Consider the following 17747-nt stretch of genomic DNA (forward strand, 5'->3'; position numbering starts at 1 on the left):
CTCACCAAAACAATCATGTAATAAAAATATGCAAGACATCACCCTTCGTGCTTTTACTCTCTTCCTCACCAAAACAATCATGTAATAAAAATATGCACAGCATCACCCTTCGTGCTTTTACTCTCTTTCCTCACCATATAATCAATAAAATCGGCACGGAATGGTACATCGTGCAGCACGACATCACCCTTCGTACTTTACACTCTTTCCTCACAATAACAAACAATGCACGACATCACCCTTCGTGCTTTAACACTCTTCTTCACCCAAACAACAATCCCAAACAAATGGGCAAGGGAGTAGAAAAATAATGGTAGAAATCCCGGCAAGGGAACACAATTAAGTAGTTAACTCCCGGCAAGGGAACAATATCAATACTCTCAGTTTCCCGGCAAGGGAGATAATCAACAAAACAACAAACATCCCGGCAAGGGAGCAATTTAATAATTCTTTCTCTTTCTTTCACTTTCACTTCTCATCTCACTTTACCACCTGAGCCAATGCTCCATAGGGGTTCAATCATCTCGTACACTTTCACAATTCGTATTATAACTAGAGCCAACACTCCTCGAAGTGCAGGGATCAAAATTTCTTTCACATGCTTGTTACACTATATAGAAAATCATCATTAAGGCATGGAAGATACAACAAAATCAGAATATCCGTAATATAAGGACTCACGGTCATACTAGATACCAACGTATAGATACTCGTCACCATGCCTATACGTCGTACTTGACAACTAACACGTAGAAAATAAGACTCAACTCTTAATCCCTCAAGCTAAGGTTAGACCAAACACTTACCTCGAAGCTTTGAACACCACTCAAGCCTCAATTATAGCCTTACCCCTTGATTCCACCACCAATCCGCTCGAATCTAGTCACAAGTTACTTAATTACATCAATAAGTGCTAAATGAATCAATCCCAATGCATGAAAATGAGTTTTCCCAAAGTTTTACTCAAAAAGTCAAAATCACCCCCGGGTCCACGTGGTCGAAACCCGAGGTTCGGACTAAAACCCGTTTACCCATTCCCCCACGAATCCAAATGTATAATTTGTTTTGAAATAGGACCCCAAATTGAGGTTCAAATCCCCAATTTTTAGAAAAACTTAGGTTCTACCCTAAACACCCATTTTCTCCCATGAAAATCTTTGATTTTAAGTTGAAATCATGTTAAAGATGTTAAGAAGTGAAGAAAATGAGTTAGAAATCACTTACCAATCGTTTTGGAGAAGAAATGTTATTTAGAAAATCGCTTCTTATGTTTTGGGGTTTTGAAAAGTGTAAAAAGAACTGAAATTCACGTGAACTTATACCTCTCTGAAGCCCCCACCGCGGACCGCGCTAAGCCGATCGCGGCTGCGCTGGCTCCTCCTGAAGACCTGCAGATCTTTGCCTTGCGCGGACATATTCGTGTGATCATATCATCAATATAACATCATGAACATCGAATTAAGCCTCAAGATCAATGAATGTTTCTCATATTTCCTTTTAAACATCAATTTCCCGATTAGGGTCCGGATCACGTCAAATGACGTCCGTTTTAAACCAAACTTTACAGGAGTGATTCAAAACATATCTAAGACTTGTATCGGGCGCCGGAACCAAAATACGGGCCCGATACCATAGTCTTCTAATCAAATTTCATTTCCAATTTCCTTAATTATTTCAAGAAAACAATTTCACTCAAAAATTCATTTCTCGGGCTTGGGACCTCGGAATCCGATTCCGGGCATACGCCCAAGTCCCATATTTTCCTACGGACCTTTCGAGACCGTCAAATCACGGGTCCGGGTTCGTTTACCCAAAATGTTGACCGAAATTAAATTTATTCATTTTAATATCAAAACTTAGCTTTTTTCACAGAATTTCAAGTTTAAGCCTTCCGGCTACGTGCCCGGACTGCGCACACAAATTGAGGCAACCCTAAATGAGGTTTTCAAGGCCTCAGAGACATTCTCCATCTCTAAAACAATCGTTCGTCCTCAAACAGACAAAAGAAGGAAGTACCTGTGTCGGAAAATAGATGAGGATAACGGCTCCGCATATCGGATTCGGACTCCTAGGTCGAAGCCTTAGGGGGCTGACCTTTCTAATGAACACGAACAGAAGGGAGATTCTTGTATCTCAATTGACGAATCTACCGGTCTAGAATAAATATCGGCTCCTCCTCATAGGACAAGTCCTTGTCCAACTGGACAGTACTGAAATCTAACACGTGGGATGGATCGCTGTGATATTTTCGGAGCATAGACACATGAAAAACTGGATGCACGACTGATAAGCTAGGCGGCAATGCAAGTCTATAAGCCACCTCTCCCACTCTGTCAAGAATCTCAAAAGGACTGATAAACCTAGGGCTAAGCTTGCCTTTCTTCCCAAATCTCATCACACCTTTCATAGGCGACACTCGGAGCAATACCCGCTCACCAACCATGAAAGCCACGTCTCGAACCTTGCGATCTGCATAGCTCTTTTGCCTGGACTGAGCTGTATGAAGCCTATCCTGAATGATCCTGACCTTGTCCAAGGCCTCCTGAACCAGATCCGTACCCAACAACCGAGCCTCTCCTAGCTCAAACCATCCAATTGGAGATCGACACCGCCTACCATATAAAGCCTTGTAAGGAGCCATCTGGATACTCGACTGGTAGCTGTTGTTGTAGGCAAACTCTGCTAAAGGCAAAAACTGATCCCACGAACCTCCAAAGTTAATAACACAAGCCCGGAGCATATCCTCCAATATCGGAATAGTCCGCTGGGACTGTCCATCCGTCTGAGGATGAAATGTTGTACTCAACTCAACCTGGGTGCCTAACTCTCACTGAACTTCTCTCCAGAAGCGCGAGGTGAATTGCGTATCTCGGTCTGAAATGATAGATACTGACATACCATGAATGCGAACAATCTCCCGGATATAGATCTCAGCTAACCTCTCGGACGAATAGGAGACTGCCACATGAATGAAATGCGTTGACTTGGTTAGCCTATCAACAATGACCAAACTGCGTCGAACTTTCTCCGAGTCAGCGGAAACCCAACAACGAAATCCATAGTGATCCGCTCCCATTTTCACTCGGGAAGCTCAATCCTCTGAAATAAACCACCAGGCCTCTAATGCTCGTACTTAACTTGCTAACAATTCAAACACTGTGCCACATATGCCACAATATCTTTCTTCATTCTATACCACCAATAATGCTGCCGCAAATCCTGATACATCTTCGCGGCGCCCGGACGGATAGAGTACCGGGAACTATGGGCCTCCTCTAAAATCAACTCTCGAAGCCTATCTACATTAGGCACACAAACTCGACCCTGCAATCTCAGAACTCCATCATCACCTAAGGTAACCTGCTTGGCACCTCCACACTGCACCGTGTCTCTAAGGACACACAAATGGGATCATCAAACTGCCGATCACGGATATTCTCCAATAACGAAGAACGAGCGACCGTGCAAGCTAATACTCGACTAGGCTCAGAAATATCCAACCTCACAAATCGATTGGCCAAAGCCTAAACATCCAAAGCAAGCAGCCTCTCACCGACTGGAATATAAGCAAGACTACCCATACTGGCTGACTTTCTACTCAAAGCATCGGCCACCACATTAGCCTTTCCCGGGTGATATAAGATAGTGATATCATAATCCTTCAACAACTCCAACCACCTCCTCTGCCTCAAATTCAATTCCTTTTGTTTGAACAAATACTCAAGACTCTTGTGATCGGTGAACACCTCACATGCCACGCCATACAGATAATGCCTCCAAATCTTTAATGCGTGAACAATGGACGCCAACTCTAAATCATGCACTAGGTAGTTCTTCTCATGAATCTTCAACTGCCTCGAAGCATAGACAATGATCTTGCCCTCCTGCATCAATACTGCACCAAGCCTAATGCGAGATGCATCACAATAAACGATGTAAGGTCTTAAACCTATAGGCATGACTAACACCATTTCCGTAGTCAGAGCTGTCTTAAGCCTCTGAAATCTCACCTCACACTCGTCTGACCATCTGAACTGGGCACTTTTCTGAGTCAACCTGGTCATCAGGGCTACAATGGATGAAAACCCCTCAACGAACCGACGATAGTAGCCTGCCAATCCCAAGAAACTCCGAATCTCTGTAGATGATGCTGGTCTAGGCCAGTTCTTGACCGCCTCATTCTTCTTCAGATCAACCTAAATACCCTTTGCGGATACAATATGACCCAGAAATGCAACTGAACTCAACCAGAACTCACACTTCAAAAACTTAGCATATAATTGACTATCTTTTAGAGTTTGAAGAACCACTCTGAGATGCTGCTTGTGCTCCTCCCGGCTGCAAGAATATATCAAAATATCATCAATGAAGACGATTACAAATGAATCCAAATAAGGCCTGAACACTCGGTTCATCAAATCCATAAAAGCTGCTGGGGCATTTGTCAACCCGAATAACATGACCAAGAACTCAAAATGCTTGTACCGAGTGCGGAATGTTGTCTTAAGGACATCGGATGCCCTAATCCTCAACTGATGGTAGCCAGATCTCAAGTCAATCTTTGAAAATACCTTGGCACCCTGAAGCTGATCGAACATATCATCAATCCTCGGAAGTGGATACTTATTCTTGATCATGACCTTGTTCAACTGCCGGTAATTAATGCACATCCTCATCGAACCATCCTTTTTCTTAACAAACAATACCAGCGCACCCCAAGGCGAAACACTGAGTCTAATAAAACCCTTTTCAAGCAAGTCCTGTAACTGCTCCTTCAATTCTTTCATTTCAGGCAGGCCCATACGGTATGGCGGGATAGAAATGGGCTGGGTGCCCGGAGCCAAATCAATGCAAAAGTCGATATCCCTGTAGGGTGGCATACCCAGCAGGTCTGAGGGAAAAATCTTAGGAAACTCCCGAACAATGGGCACAAAATCAATAGAAGGGACCTCCGCACTAGAATCATGAACATAAGCCAAATAGGCTAAGCACCCCTTCTCAACCATACACCGAGCCTTCACATACGAAATAACACTTCGGGTAGAATGACCAGGAGTCCCTCTCCACACTAAACGAGGCATACTCGGTAAAGCTAAGGTTACAGTCTTGGCATGATAGTCCACAATAGCATGGTAAGGTGATAACCAGTCCATTCCTAAAATAACGTCGAAGTCGACCATGTCTAAAAGCAATAAATCAACACGGGTCTCAAGACCCCCAATCACCACAATACAAGAGCGATGGACTCGATCGACCACGATAGAATCACCCACTGGTGTAGATACGTAAATAGGGACACTCAATGAATCACTAGGCATGACCAGGTACGATGCAAAATAAGAGGATACATACGAATACGTAGACCCTGGATCAAATAACACTGAAGTATCTCTATCACAAACCAGAGTAGTACCTATAATAACTGCATCTGAAGCCTCAGCCTCGGGCCTAGCTGGAAGGGCGTAGCATCGGGGCTGGGCCCCACTACCCTGAACTACCTCTCTGGGATGGCCTGCTGCTGGCTGGCCTCCACCTCTGGCGGCCTGAGCTCCACCTCTAAGACTTCTACCTCCACCTCTAGCACCTCTACCCCCACCCCTAACTAGCTGGGTGGGCTGTGGAACACCTGGTGCCTATACCATCGCATGAGAACCTTGATGTTGAGAGCTACCCGGTGCTCGAGGGAAAAACCTGGCAATGTGACCTAGATCACCACAAGTGTAACAAGCCCTCGGCTGCTGAAACTGTTGGCCCTGTCAACCTGAATGACTACCTCGGAAACTCTGAAGCAGTGGTGCACTGATGGGAGCTAGTGGTGCACTGTAAGGCTGCTGATTAGAATAATGCATCTGAGAACCACGACCACCTGAAGTACCATGAGAGACTTGGAGAGCTGACTGAAAGGGCCTAGGAGGATGGCCTCTACCATATGAATCTCTACCTCCAGACGAGGTACCATTGAATCTACCTGAATGACGGGGCCTCTTATCCGACCCATGACCACCTCCCTGTGATAGAACCATCTCAACCTTGCGGGCCACATTGGCTGCTTCCTAGAAAGTGATCTCACTCCCGGCCTCCTTGTCCATCTGAAGACGAATCGACTGAATAAGACCATCAATAAACCTCCTCACCCTATCTCTCTCGGTGAGAAGTATGACAAGAGCATGGCAAGCTAGATCGATGAACCTGGTCTCATACTAGGTGACCATCATGGAACCCTGCTGGAGGCGCTCAAACTGCCTCCGAAAGGCCTCTCTCTGAGTCACGGGGAGAAACTTCTCCAAAAATAACGCTGTGAACTGCTCCCAAGTCAAAGATGGTGAACCGGCCGGTCTAGCTAAGCAATAATCCCTCCACCAAGTCTTGGCGGATCCAGGCAGACGAAAGGTAGAAAAATCAACTCCATTGGTCTCAACGATCCCCATGTTCCGAAGAACCTCGTGACAACTATCCAGAAAATCCTGGGGATCCTCAGTAGATGCACCGCTAAATGTAGAAGTGAAGAGCTTGGTAAACCTATCCAGCCTCCACAAATCATCGGCGGACATAGCCGCTCCATCGCCGGTCTGAGCTACTCCACCCGGCTGGACCACCACAGCTGGTTGAACCGCTAGAATCTGAACCTGGGGAGTTACCTGCTCTGGAGTGCGCGTAGTAGGAGTTTGAGCCCCTCCTCCAGCCTAAGAAGTGGCTGGTGCTACTGGAAGCAAACCTGCTCGGGTGACACTCTCCATGAGGCCTACCAATCGGACCAGAGCATCCTGAAGAACTAGGGTGGCAATGAACCCCTCTAGGACCTGAGTTGGGCCCACTGGAACTGCTGTGGCCGGAACTACCTCCTCAAAATCAACCTGAGGCTCTGCCACTGGTGCTGCTGCTCGGGGCTGAGCTCTGCCCCTACCTTGGCCTCCAGCACGGCCTCGGCCACGCCCTCTGCCCCTAGTGGGAGCTGCTGCAGGGGGCTCGGGCTGCTGAGCGGTAGATGAGGAAGCGCGTGTTCTCTCCATCTGCGAAGAACATAGTAGAAGTTAAATTAACATTTGGGGAACAAATCTGCACGACAAGAAAGAACAAAAGTGAGATTTTCCTAACTCTGTAGCCTTCGGGGGATAAATACAGACGTCTCTATACCGATCTCTCAGACTCTATTAAGCTTGTTCGTGAGTTGTGAGACCTATGCAACCTAGGGCTCTGATACCAACCTATCACGATCCGTATTTCCTACCCTCGGGAGTCGTGATAGCGCCTACTAATGCTAGCTAGGCAAGCCAATCCTTAACTGCTTATTTCATTAATAGTTTCTCCTTCTAACAATTATCAGTGACAACATGAAAGCAACAAAATTTAAATTATTATGTGAAAGACTTAAATTAAAGAACACAAAACAATAATGCGAGAATCAACATATGCCTTTACCCAAGAACTGGTGTCACATTACTCACGAACTTCTAAGAGTACTAAATACAATCGTTTGAAAGAAAAAAAATAAACTGTTTGTCTCGAAATACAGGAGATAACATACTGGAATAAAAGATAGAGAAGATGTCGGGCCTGCGGACGCCTGCAAGGCTACCTTAGCGTCTCACTGGACTGAAAACTGGCCCCCGCGCTACTGCTGCTGTCCAAGACCTGGATCTGTGCAAAAGAGCACAGAGTGTAGTATCAGCACAACCGACCCCATGTGCTGGTAAGTGTCTAGCCTAACCTCGGTGAAGTAGTAACGAGGCTAGGACCAGACTCCAAATAACCTGTGCAGTTCAAATATCTATATGTACAACGGAAAAGAAATATAGGAAATAATCAGTCAATGTGGGAAGGGGAAACATGCTGTGGGGAGGTAACAGTTCCAAATAGAAAACCTCAATAAAAGAAAGAAACAACAAAGCCAGAATATCAACAAGAATCAGAAGTCAACAATTTGCATGGCATCACCCTTCGTGCTTTTACTCTCATTCTCACCAAAACAATACACGGCATCACCCTTCGTGCTTTACGCTCTTCCTCACCCAAACAACAACCACAAGGCAAATAGGGTACGGGAATCTATAACATCAAAGTAAAACAAATAACAACAAGTAATGAAAGAAACAACATAACTCGGATATCAACAAGGAATCAGGGATCAACAAATGCACGGCATCACCCTTCGTGCTTTTACTCTCGTCCTCACCAAAACAATCATGTAATAAAAATATGCACAACATCACCCTTCGTGCTTTTACTCTCTTCCTCACCATATAATCAATAAAATCGGCACGGAATGGTACATAGTGCAGCACGACATCACCCTTCGTGCTTTACACTCTTTCCTCACAATAGCAAACAATGCATGGCATCACCCTTCGTGCTTTAACACTTTTCCTCACCCAAACAACAATCACAAACAAAGGGGCAAGGGAGTAGAAAAATAACGGTAGAAATCCCGGCAAGGGAACACAATTAAGTAGTTAACTCCCGACAAGGGAACAATATCAATATTCTCAGCTTCCCGGCAAGGGAGATAATCAACAAAACAACAAACATCTCGGCAAGGGAGCAATTTAATAATTCTTTCTCTTTCTTTCATTTTCACTTCTCATCTCACTTTACCACCTGAGCCAATGCTCCATAGGGGTTCAATCATCTCGTACACTTTCACAATTCGTATTATAACTCGAGCCAACACTCCTCGAAGTGCAGGGATCAAAATTTCTTTCACATGCTTGTTACACTATATAGAAAATCATCATTAAGGCATGGAAGATACAACAAAATCAGAATATCCGTAATATAAGGACTCACGGTCATACTAGATACCAACGTATAGATACTCGTCACCATGCCTATACATCGTACTCGACAATTAGCACGTAGCAAATAAGACTCAACTCTTAATCCCTCAAGCTAAGGTTAGACCAAACACTTACCTCGAAGCTTTGAACACCACTCAAGCCTCAATTATAGCCTTATCCCTTGATTCTACCACCAATCCGCTCGAATCTAGTCACAAGTTACTTAATTACATCAATAAGTGCTAAATGAATCAATCCCAATGCATGAAAATGAGTTTTCCCAGAGTTTTACTCAAAAAGTCAAAATTACCCCCGAGTCCACGTGGTCGAAACCCGAGGTTCGGACCAAAACCCGTTTACCCATTCCCCCACGAATCCAAATGTATAATTTTTTTTGAAATCGGACCCCAAATTGAGGTCCAAATCCCCAATTTTTAGAAAAACCTAGGTTCTACCCTAAACACCCATTTTCCCCCATGAAAATCTTTGATTTTAAGTTGAAATCATGTTAAAAGATGTTAATGAGTGAAGAAAATGAGTTAGAAATCACTTACCAATCGTTTTGGAGAAGAAAGGTTATTTAGAAAATCGCCTCTTATGTTTTGGGGTTTTGAAAAGTGTAAAAATAACAGAAATTCACGTGAACGTATACCCCTCTGAAGCCCCCACCGCGGACCGCGCTAAGCCGATCACGGCCGCGCTGGCTCCTCCTAAAGACCTGCGGATCTTTGCCCCGCGCGGACCGCGCAAAGCTGACCGCGACCGCACAACACCCACCGCGGACCGCGCAAAGGCGACCGCGGCCGCGCTGTCCCCTCCGCGGCCGCACGCGATTCCTCGCGGGCCGCGCTAGAGGGTTCAGAGGCCTACAATATTTTCCTGAACCTGCAACATCTGGTCTTTTAAGCCTACAACATCCCAGAACCTACTCGGAACTCATCCGAGCCCTCGAAGCTCTAACCCAAGTATGCACACTACCTCAAAAACACTCTACGAACATATTCGTGTGATCAAATCATCAATATAACATCATGAACATCGAATTAAGCCTCAAGATCAATGAATTTTTCTAAGATTTCCTTTTAAACATCAATTTTTCGATTAGGGTCCGGATCATGTCAAACGACGTCCGTTTTTAACCAAACTTTACTGGAGTGATTCAAAACATATCTAAGACTTGTATCGGGCGTCGGAACCAAAATACGGGCCCGATACCATAGTCTTCTAATCAAATTTCATTTCCAATTTCCTTAATTATTTCAAGAAAACAATTTCACTCAAAAATTCATTTCTCGGGCTTGGGACCTCGGAATCCGATTCCGGGCGTACGCCCAAGTCCCATATTTTCCTACGGACCTTCCGAGACCGTCAAATCACGGGTCCGGGTCCGTTTACCCAAAATGTTGACCGAAATCAAATTTATTCATTTTAATATCAAAACTTAGCATTTTTCACAGAATTTCAAGTTTAAGATTTCCGGCTACGCGCTCGGACTGTGCACACAAATCGAGACAACCCTAAATGAGGTTTTCAAGGCCTCGGAGACACAAAAATCAATTAGAGGCCGGTGATGACCCTTTGGGTCGTCACAGGACGCTATCAGGATCGTCATCATCAAATCGCCGCCTTATAGCCGGATGCGCCGCTGCATGAACATCAGTGGTGCTGACAGGATCAGTAGAAGAGGCTGTCAGTCCAGTAGAAACCTGCATAAGAGTCAAAAGCTTTGAATAGCAAAGTATATAATTCGTCAGAACAATTTGAATTGTCGTACCACTATTTCCTCGGGCTCTTGAATGTAATCATCAGTGGCAACCATGTCAAAATTGCGTTCAGCCTTAAAAAGGAAATAAACAAAGTTATGGAAAAAAAAGACAAATTATAATTCAATACGCTATGAAAACCATACCTGCGAATGTGATGATGAACCATAACTCAGCCGGCGCCCACCACTTAAATCTCGGATTGGCCGGTCCTCAACAATGGTAGACGGGCCTGGAAAGTATGTATCCCAATCAACTCCAGAAAACTGCGTGCCCGTGATCAATAATTGACCTGACAGGGTCACCTGCGAAGTCCATAGAGTGAGATCCGTCGCAAGGCCACCCGGCATATCGGCAGGAACATAATCAGCAGGGGCCTCAACTCCCCCTTGCTGGGGACCACCACCACGTCGTCCGGCACCCCCGCCTCGTCGGGCACCACCACATCGTGCCACACCAGGACCTCGCTCGTACTGATCTGGCTCCATATAATCAGGAATGTGAGTCAAACACTGATCCTCCCGGGCTCGCTGCAGTGTCCGGGCAGCCAACTCTATAAATCGACGGCTATAATCCTGCAAGGCATCCGTAGGATCTCCGATATAATCCTGCATCTGCAGTCCCATCTGCTAGACTGTGTGTAGTCCAATAGCCTACACAACGTATAAAATATAAAGTACGTATATTGCACTAAAATATTGTTATATGATGAAAAAAATAGAAAACATACCAGGGCCTCGTGTCGCCCGGCGTATGGAACGTACCGACCGCCAGCCTGATGAATAGGGTTCCCGATAAAAAGTCGGGTGACGTGCCGGTACCAAGACATATACCTCTGAATATCCACCTCCTGGTCCCATGTATGTGGGGCGGAATCATCTCCTCTCGATGGTCCCAACTCTAGATCTGCCCGGCTAACCATGCCATAAATGCGTCGTCCGCCCGGCTACGATCATCCCTCTGATAATGCGTAGGCTCCCATATAGGCACCCTCGGTATATACAGTGGGCGGCCAAACTGTCGAAGTACCCGCTCCGAGGCATGATGCTCCACAATATCAAGGCATATGAGTGGGGCAGAAGTGCTCCAAATATGTCGACCAGCCGAGCAATAAGGTGGCAGGGAAACTATCAAATCCTCGTTGTATGGCGTCCAGATGAACTATCAAATAAGAACATGAAACGTGAGTATGCGCAACACTAAGTTAATTCACACAAGGTAAGTTTAGATACATATTTACATGTGCGCCCTCCAGTAGATCCAACACATCCTTGCAAAGGGGGAGATTATGATGAGCATCATACTCTCGTAGTAATCTACGGCGGAGAACCCACCTCCTGGCAAGAGGGAGAAACGGAGGTGCTACAGTAGGAGGTAATTGTGGTCGCGGTGGTTGAAACTGCAAAAACCGCTCCCAGGCCCAAACCTAACATACAAAGTTGACGTAATGGTTAAGATAAAGTCTAACTAGGTAAAGTTGGAAATGATGAACACTTTACTGAAATATGTTGTCACCTGTAGAAGCGGTATAAAACCACAAACATCTCTCTGAGTGGCCATGCTCGCCCGACACATCTGCCTATACATGTAGCCGAGAACAACAGCACCCCAGCTATAATAGGGTAACTCATCCAGCAGCTGAAAATGATGCAAAATCTAAGATTGACGAGGTTTCCCGAAGTATTAGGGAACAAGACCCCTCCAAATAGAAGAAACAACAACAACCTCGTATAATGGGTGATATGCTCCTCATCTGTATCGTCAGTGATATCGGGGTGGAGTAGCTCCAGGTGCTGTCTAATAGGGGTCAAAGCCAACCGACTAGCACCAGACGATGCAGCCTCGTCCTAAGGCCTAAAACCAGTGAGCTGATGCAGCATGTCCAAATAATGATCACGCGACATATATCTCATAGCAATAGGCAGTGAAACGGCCATGCCATCAGCGGGCAGGCCATATAAAACCTCAACGTCCTGTAGCGTGACGGTAGCCTCGCCAATGGGCAAATGAAAAGTATGCATCTCCGGTCTCCACCACTCAATCAACGTCGTGGTCAACGCCCAGTCAACCTATATCCGGCCGATCTAAAAAATCGTATAGAATCCCGTGGCATGGAGGCGATGGACTACACGCTCGTGGAGAACTCTGTCATGAAGAAAATCCCACGGGTCGTCCGCTCTCCTAGCGCGGAGAGTCTGGGAAAGTAACTCTCCATTCCATATATGGGCGGACCTATGATCACCCTGAAGCACTAATAGCTCACGGGAGTAAGGGCCGGGATGTATAGGCGCGTCCATGTCGTCAACTGTAAATTAAACAACATTAATTGTATGTTAATTATTAAATTGTACAAGGTATATTTAACAATTTGGGTCCAGACTCGATATTTTAGGCCCAGTAGCACCAAATTTTAATGAATATTTATGTGTGTCAATTTTAGTTTTTTAATAATTTTGTGTGTTTGTTTTATAATTTAAATTCTAAATTTTTTTAGAGATTTAATTGTACAAAGTATATGTAACAATTGGGTTCTAGGCTCGATATTTAAGGCCCAGTAGCACCAAATTTTCATGAATATTTATGTGTGTCAATTTTAATTTTTTAATAATTTTGTGTGCGTTTATTTTATAATTTAAATTTTAATTTTTTTAGAGATTTAATTGTACAAAGTATATGTAACAATTGGGTTCCAGGCTCGATATTTAAGGCCCAGTAGCACCAAATTTTCATGAATATTTATGTGTGTCAATTTTATTTTTTTAATAATTTTGTGTGTGTTTATTTTATAATTTAAATTCTAATTTTTTTTAGAGATTTAATTGTACAAAGTATATGTAACAATTGAGTTTCGGGCTCTATATTTAAGGCCAGTAACACCAAACTATCGTGAATATTTATGTATGTCAAATTTAATTTTTCGATTATTTTGTGTGTATTTGTTTTATAATTTAAATTCTAAATTTTTTTAGAGATTTAATTGTACAAAGTATATGTAACAATTGGGTTCCAGGCTCTATATTTAAGGCCTAGTAGCACCAAACTATCGTGAATATTTATGTATGTTAAATTTAATTTTTCGATTATTTTGTGTGTGTTTGTTTTATAATTTAAATTCTAAATTTATACAAAGTATATATTTTCATCTACCATTCTAAAATTACTTAAACTACAAGGATTCTACGCTAAAATACTATACAGTTTACTACGCTAAAAATTTCTACATTTTACTACGCTAATAAATAAACTAAATATAAACAACATATATATTTTAATCACATAACATTAAAAAAAATAGCTACAACAATACTAGATTCACAAATAAAAAACACATAATGACATAGAAATACTAATATCTAAATACTTATATTAACATAAAAAATTAAATCTAAATTTTACACTAATATCTACGCCCGGATAAATATAACATACTAGTTTTGCAAATACAACACAAAAGGACATGGAAACACATTCAATAGGCAGTGATATACATTATTATAGAAGTTTGGACATAAAATAAATCGAAATACCTCGATGTTGTGTGTGTATTGCATGAAAATTTGAAGACGAGTGAGATAAACCACGAGTCCAGAATGCTCTACTACGATGTAGGACCTACGTTCCTGACCTTTTGTGTGACGGGAAGGGCCCACAATTTTTTTTTAGACGGGCGAGCAGTTGGGGGTGGGGGACCAGGAGCCGGGATGGTTTGTAAAAAAAATGGGGGAGGGCTGTCGAGGAAGAAGACGAGTTCAAATTAAACGCTATATATAGCGTATGATTTGAAAACGCTATATATAGCGTTTAATTTGAACACGCTATATGAGAAGTCAAATCTCTGACACATATAGCGTGTAACAACAAGACGCTATAGTTAACGGCAGACGTTACCGTTAATATATAACGTGTTGTTGTTGCACGCTATATATATAAATGTCGTTTTTTTTAATAGACTTATTTGTGTGTTTTGAGTCCAAACACACAATATTTAGGTTCCGAACTCTAAGTTTGACCATTTATCTTTTCTCAATATCTCAATAATGCCTTTTGGATAATTATCTTCCATTAATATGATCGTTAATGCCCATAGATATATGATTGATTCAATTTCAACCACAGTCAAAAAATAAATAAATAACAAATTCATTACTTCAGCCAAGTAAAAAACAAATTCCCTCGACTAATTCTATTTTTCTTAATCACTACACAGAACCCAGTTGGGACCTATAACACCGTTAGCTCCGTCCCTTGAGATACCTTCTTCCTCCTCTTCGCCGACGACGCCGACGGCGAAGAAGAATGCTGCGGCGACATTGATGATCGTTTCGAACCAACTCTAATGGGTTCAGGTTCACCAGAATTAACCCTCAACGGGAAATTAATCAATGCACGTGACCCCCGCATGCGAAACGCCGCCTTGTCGTATGCCAACGCTGCGTCCTCCGCCGTCTCATACGTACCCAGCCACACCCTTGCCCCATTCTTCGCCGGATCCCTAATTTCCGCTGCAAACTTCCCCCACGGCCTCACTCTCACGCCCCTATAATGATTTGCCTTCTGAGGCGGCGGCGCCGTCATCACTACTGGTGGTTCCATTTTCACCTCCGCCGCCGTCTCCGGAGGTGCGACAAACTCCGGTAAATTCCATATTTCAGGTTCCAATTTAACATTGGGGTTTGTAAAATCAGAAGCTGGCTGAAATCCATAGCCAACGCCTTCATTAAGGATATCATAAAGAAACGTATCTGCTGCATCAAATTCATCGGACAAGCAATTAGGAAACATGTTGGACTCAATGCTGTTGCTTCTGCTCAAATCCGAGGTTGTTGAATTGTCGGAGCTTGTTAATGGTGTTTCCCAGTCTTCAAATAAGTGAAGCCGAATTGATTCAAGAATGGCAAAATCATTTTCGAATTCACAATTCCCATACATCATGAAAAAATCTTTAATTTGGTAATGAATTTTCTTTCTTTTGTTGAGAATGAATTGCAGAGAAAACAGAGGAAGTTGTGACTTGTGAGATTTATTGAGGAAAGGAATGGGGGTATATTTATATGAGAAATGGTACATGCACGGGTGGGAGAATGAACATGATTGTAATGATTAAAGTATTGTTTGTTGAAAAGATTGTTAGATTTTGCTGAGGGGATTTTGAGCTTCCTTGAACCTTCTAAACGGAGAAAAATTCTAAGTTTTTTTTAGAGGAGAGAAGCTTTCAATCACGTGGTTTATTTGGAAACACTGGATAAAATTATAGGTTATTGACGTCTAAGTTGATTAATTGAATTGTCGTTTTCTGTTACTGAGCCGCTTTTTGCCGCAGTAGACATCTGGACCATGACTTACCCCACACCCTTGGTTGCTACCTCCCTTTCTACTATATATCTTTATAATTTGGGAGTTCCTTATCAAGTCTTGTACAAATTGCACGAATTATTTGGTATTTTATTGCTTTTGTTAAGATTTGAATTTGAAAATCATGATTCTCAAGCACTTCATTAGTCACTAAATCACTTTATAGAATGTTATGATAACATGTTGTTTTAAACAATATTTATAGAATAGAAATTCTTACAATATATGATTTATCGCAAATATTATTTTTCTTTTTGGTTGTTCACTGTGTAGGATTCACTAAAGGAGAAGAGATCACTATCTAATTTTTTTTATTTTTTACTTTTAGAACTCTAATACGAAACTTAGAAGAGAGATATGCCATCCATTCCCATCCTTTTTGGTGCTAAAGCTTAAAGAGCAGGCACTAAAACTTTACAACAAAAATTCTTGTATAAAATATATTGTGCGATTTCCATTGTGAGGTTTATTTGTGATTTGAAATATAACAAGAGGTTTATTTGTGATTTGGAATATAACAAGTGTGTCTCTAACTAAGTAAATTTATAGTAATTTGAAGTGACAGTAAAAATAAGATAATGAAAATGATAATTCGTGTATGTTAATGATGAATATTCAGGCTCATCCGTTAAATTTCTACTTTGCTTAAAGGTGATTAAGTAAGATATTTCTCTTGCACAAAAAAAAGTGAAACACGAAAAGTAAGTAAAATTTTCCACTTTTTTTGTACACCATTGAAAGTAAATGCTAGGAAGTTACACTTGTGAGTTCAAAAGTAATAAAAACTTGCTTTGTAATATTCTCCACTTCAATTCCATGTCAAGAAAGCCAAAATATTGGACAAGGAAAAAGGCAATATCTTCTTGGACCCTCCATAGTTCATTGATTTTAGACAAAATCCATTCTTTATTGGGCATTATTATCTTGGATAAAACACAGGAATGTCCACTTGCTACTTGCTTTTATATAAGGTTGCTATTTAAGTACTACTAGTAGTATACTTTAGCCTAATTTGTCTCTTTTTGTCCAAGCGTCCCACATTATATTTTATTTTTAAACTAGAGAATTCGTAGCTGCTATTCGTTGGGTGTGTTCTGGGTGAACCCCGTTCCAGTAAAATAGCTCGTAAACCCACTGGAGAGGTAAATCGCATTAGACAAGTCCTGTACGATGAGTTTAACTGGGATAGAATGTAGGGGTTTCAATCCTACGACCTCCCATTTGGGAATCTCCTGCTCAACCAACTCGATCACCCTTCCGTGTTGTCCCACGTTTGTTTTTTCTTATAAATTATAAATTTTCAAGTCTCTATCAGACTTTCTCTTAACTGTTTAATTCTATGTCAACATCAACGATGGCTAAGGTTCCAAATCCTTAGCCATCTATGTCAGAAAGCAATTGTATGTTTATTGGTTAGGTTCTGAATTTTTTAGGCTAAGGTAATTATCGTCCATAATGTTGCGATAAGAGTTATAAAAAGATCATGCTATGCACCAATTAATCGGAAATTGTTATGCTTAGAATGATACTGTAGAACAAACTGAGTAAACTAATCAAAAATCTTGTACATTCTTAATATTTTGCATGTTATATTAACCTGAACGTGAACATGTAAAACCAAGACACTTGAGACTTCACATAAAATGAATAGAAAAACAATTTTTGTAAGAACTTGAAATTAACTTTTCTTTTTGGAAATATATATGGATATTTTATTTTCCATTTTTCGAATCAAAGATATTTTTTGTCCATCTAGGAACATGTATACCCATTATCGAGCCGACGAGTCGTGACACAGAACTGATGAATCTTGAATTCTTATTTCTATTGATTGATCCGAATGTTAAAATATAAAATT

The 17747-nt window shown here is 42.1% G+C and overlaps 1 protein-coding gene across 1 annotated transcript; it reads right to left on the reverse strand.

Moving 5' to 3' along the window:
- Positions 1-14661: 14661 nt before the first annotated feature.
- LOC104246744 (ethylene-responsive transcription factor 2-like) lies at positions 14662-15924 on the reverse strand. Its single transcript, XM_009802620.2, has one exon. It carries the CDS (start codon positions 15602-15604, stop codon positions 14759-14761), a length of 846 nt encoding a protein of 281 aa, XP_009800922.1. The 5' UTR covers positions 15605-15924; the 3' UTR covers positions 14662-14758.
- Between the last annotated feature and the right edge of the window lie 1823 nt (positions 15925-17747).

The sequence above is a fragment of the Nicotiana sylvestris genome, chromosome 8 (assembly GCF_000393655.2).
Source record: "Nicotiana sylvestris chromosome 8, ASM39365v2, whole genome shotgun sequence".
Taxonomy (NCBI): Eukaryota; Viridiplantae; Streptophyta; class Magnoliopsida; order Solanales; family Solanaceae; genus Nicotiana; species Nicotiana sylvestris.

Excerpts from the sequence above, each read along its gene's own strand:
- LOC104246744 (XM_009802620.2), bottom strand. The coding sequence starts at position 15,604 with ATGTACCATTTCTCATATAAATATACCCCCATTCCTTTCCTCAATAAA.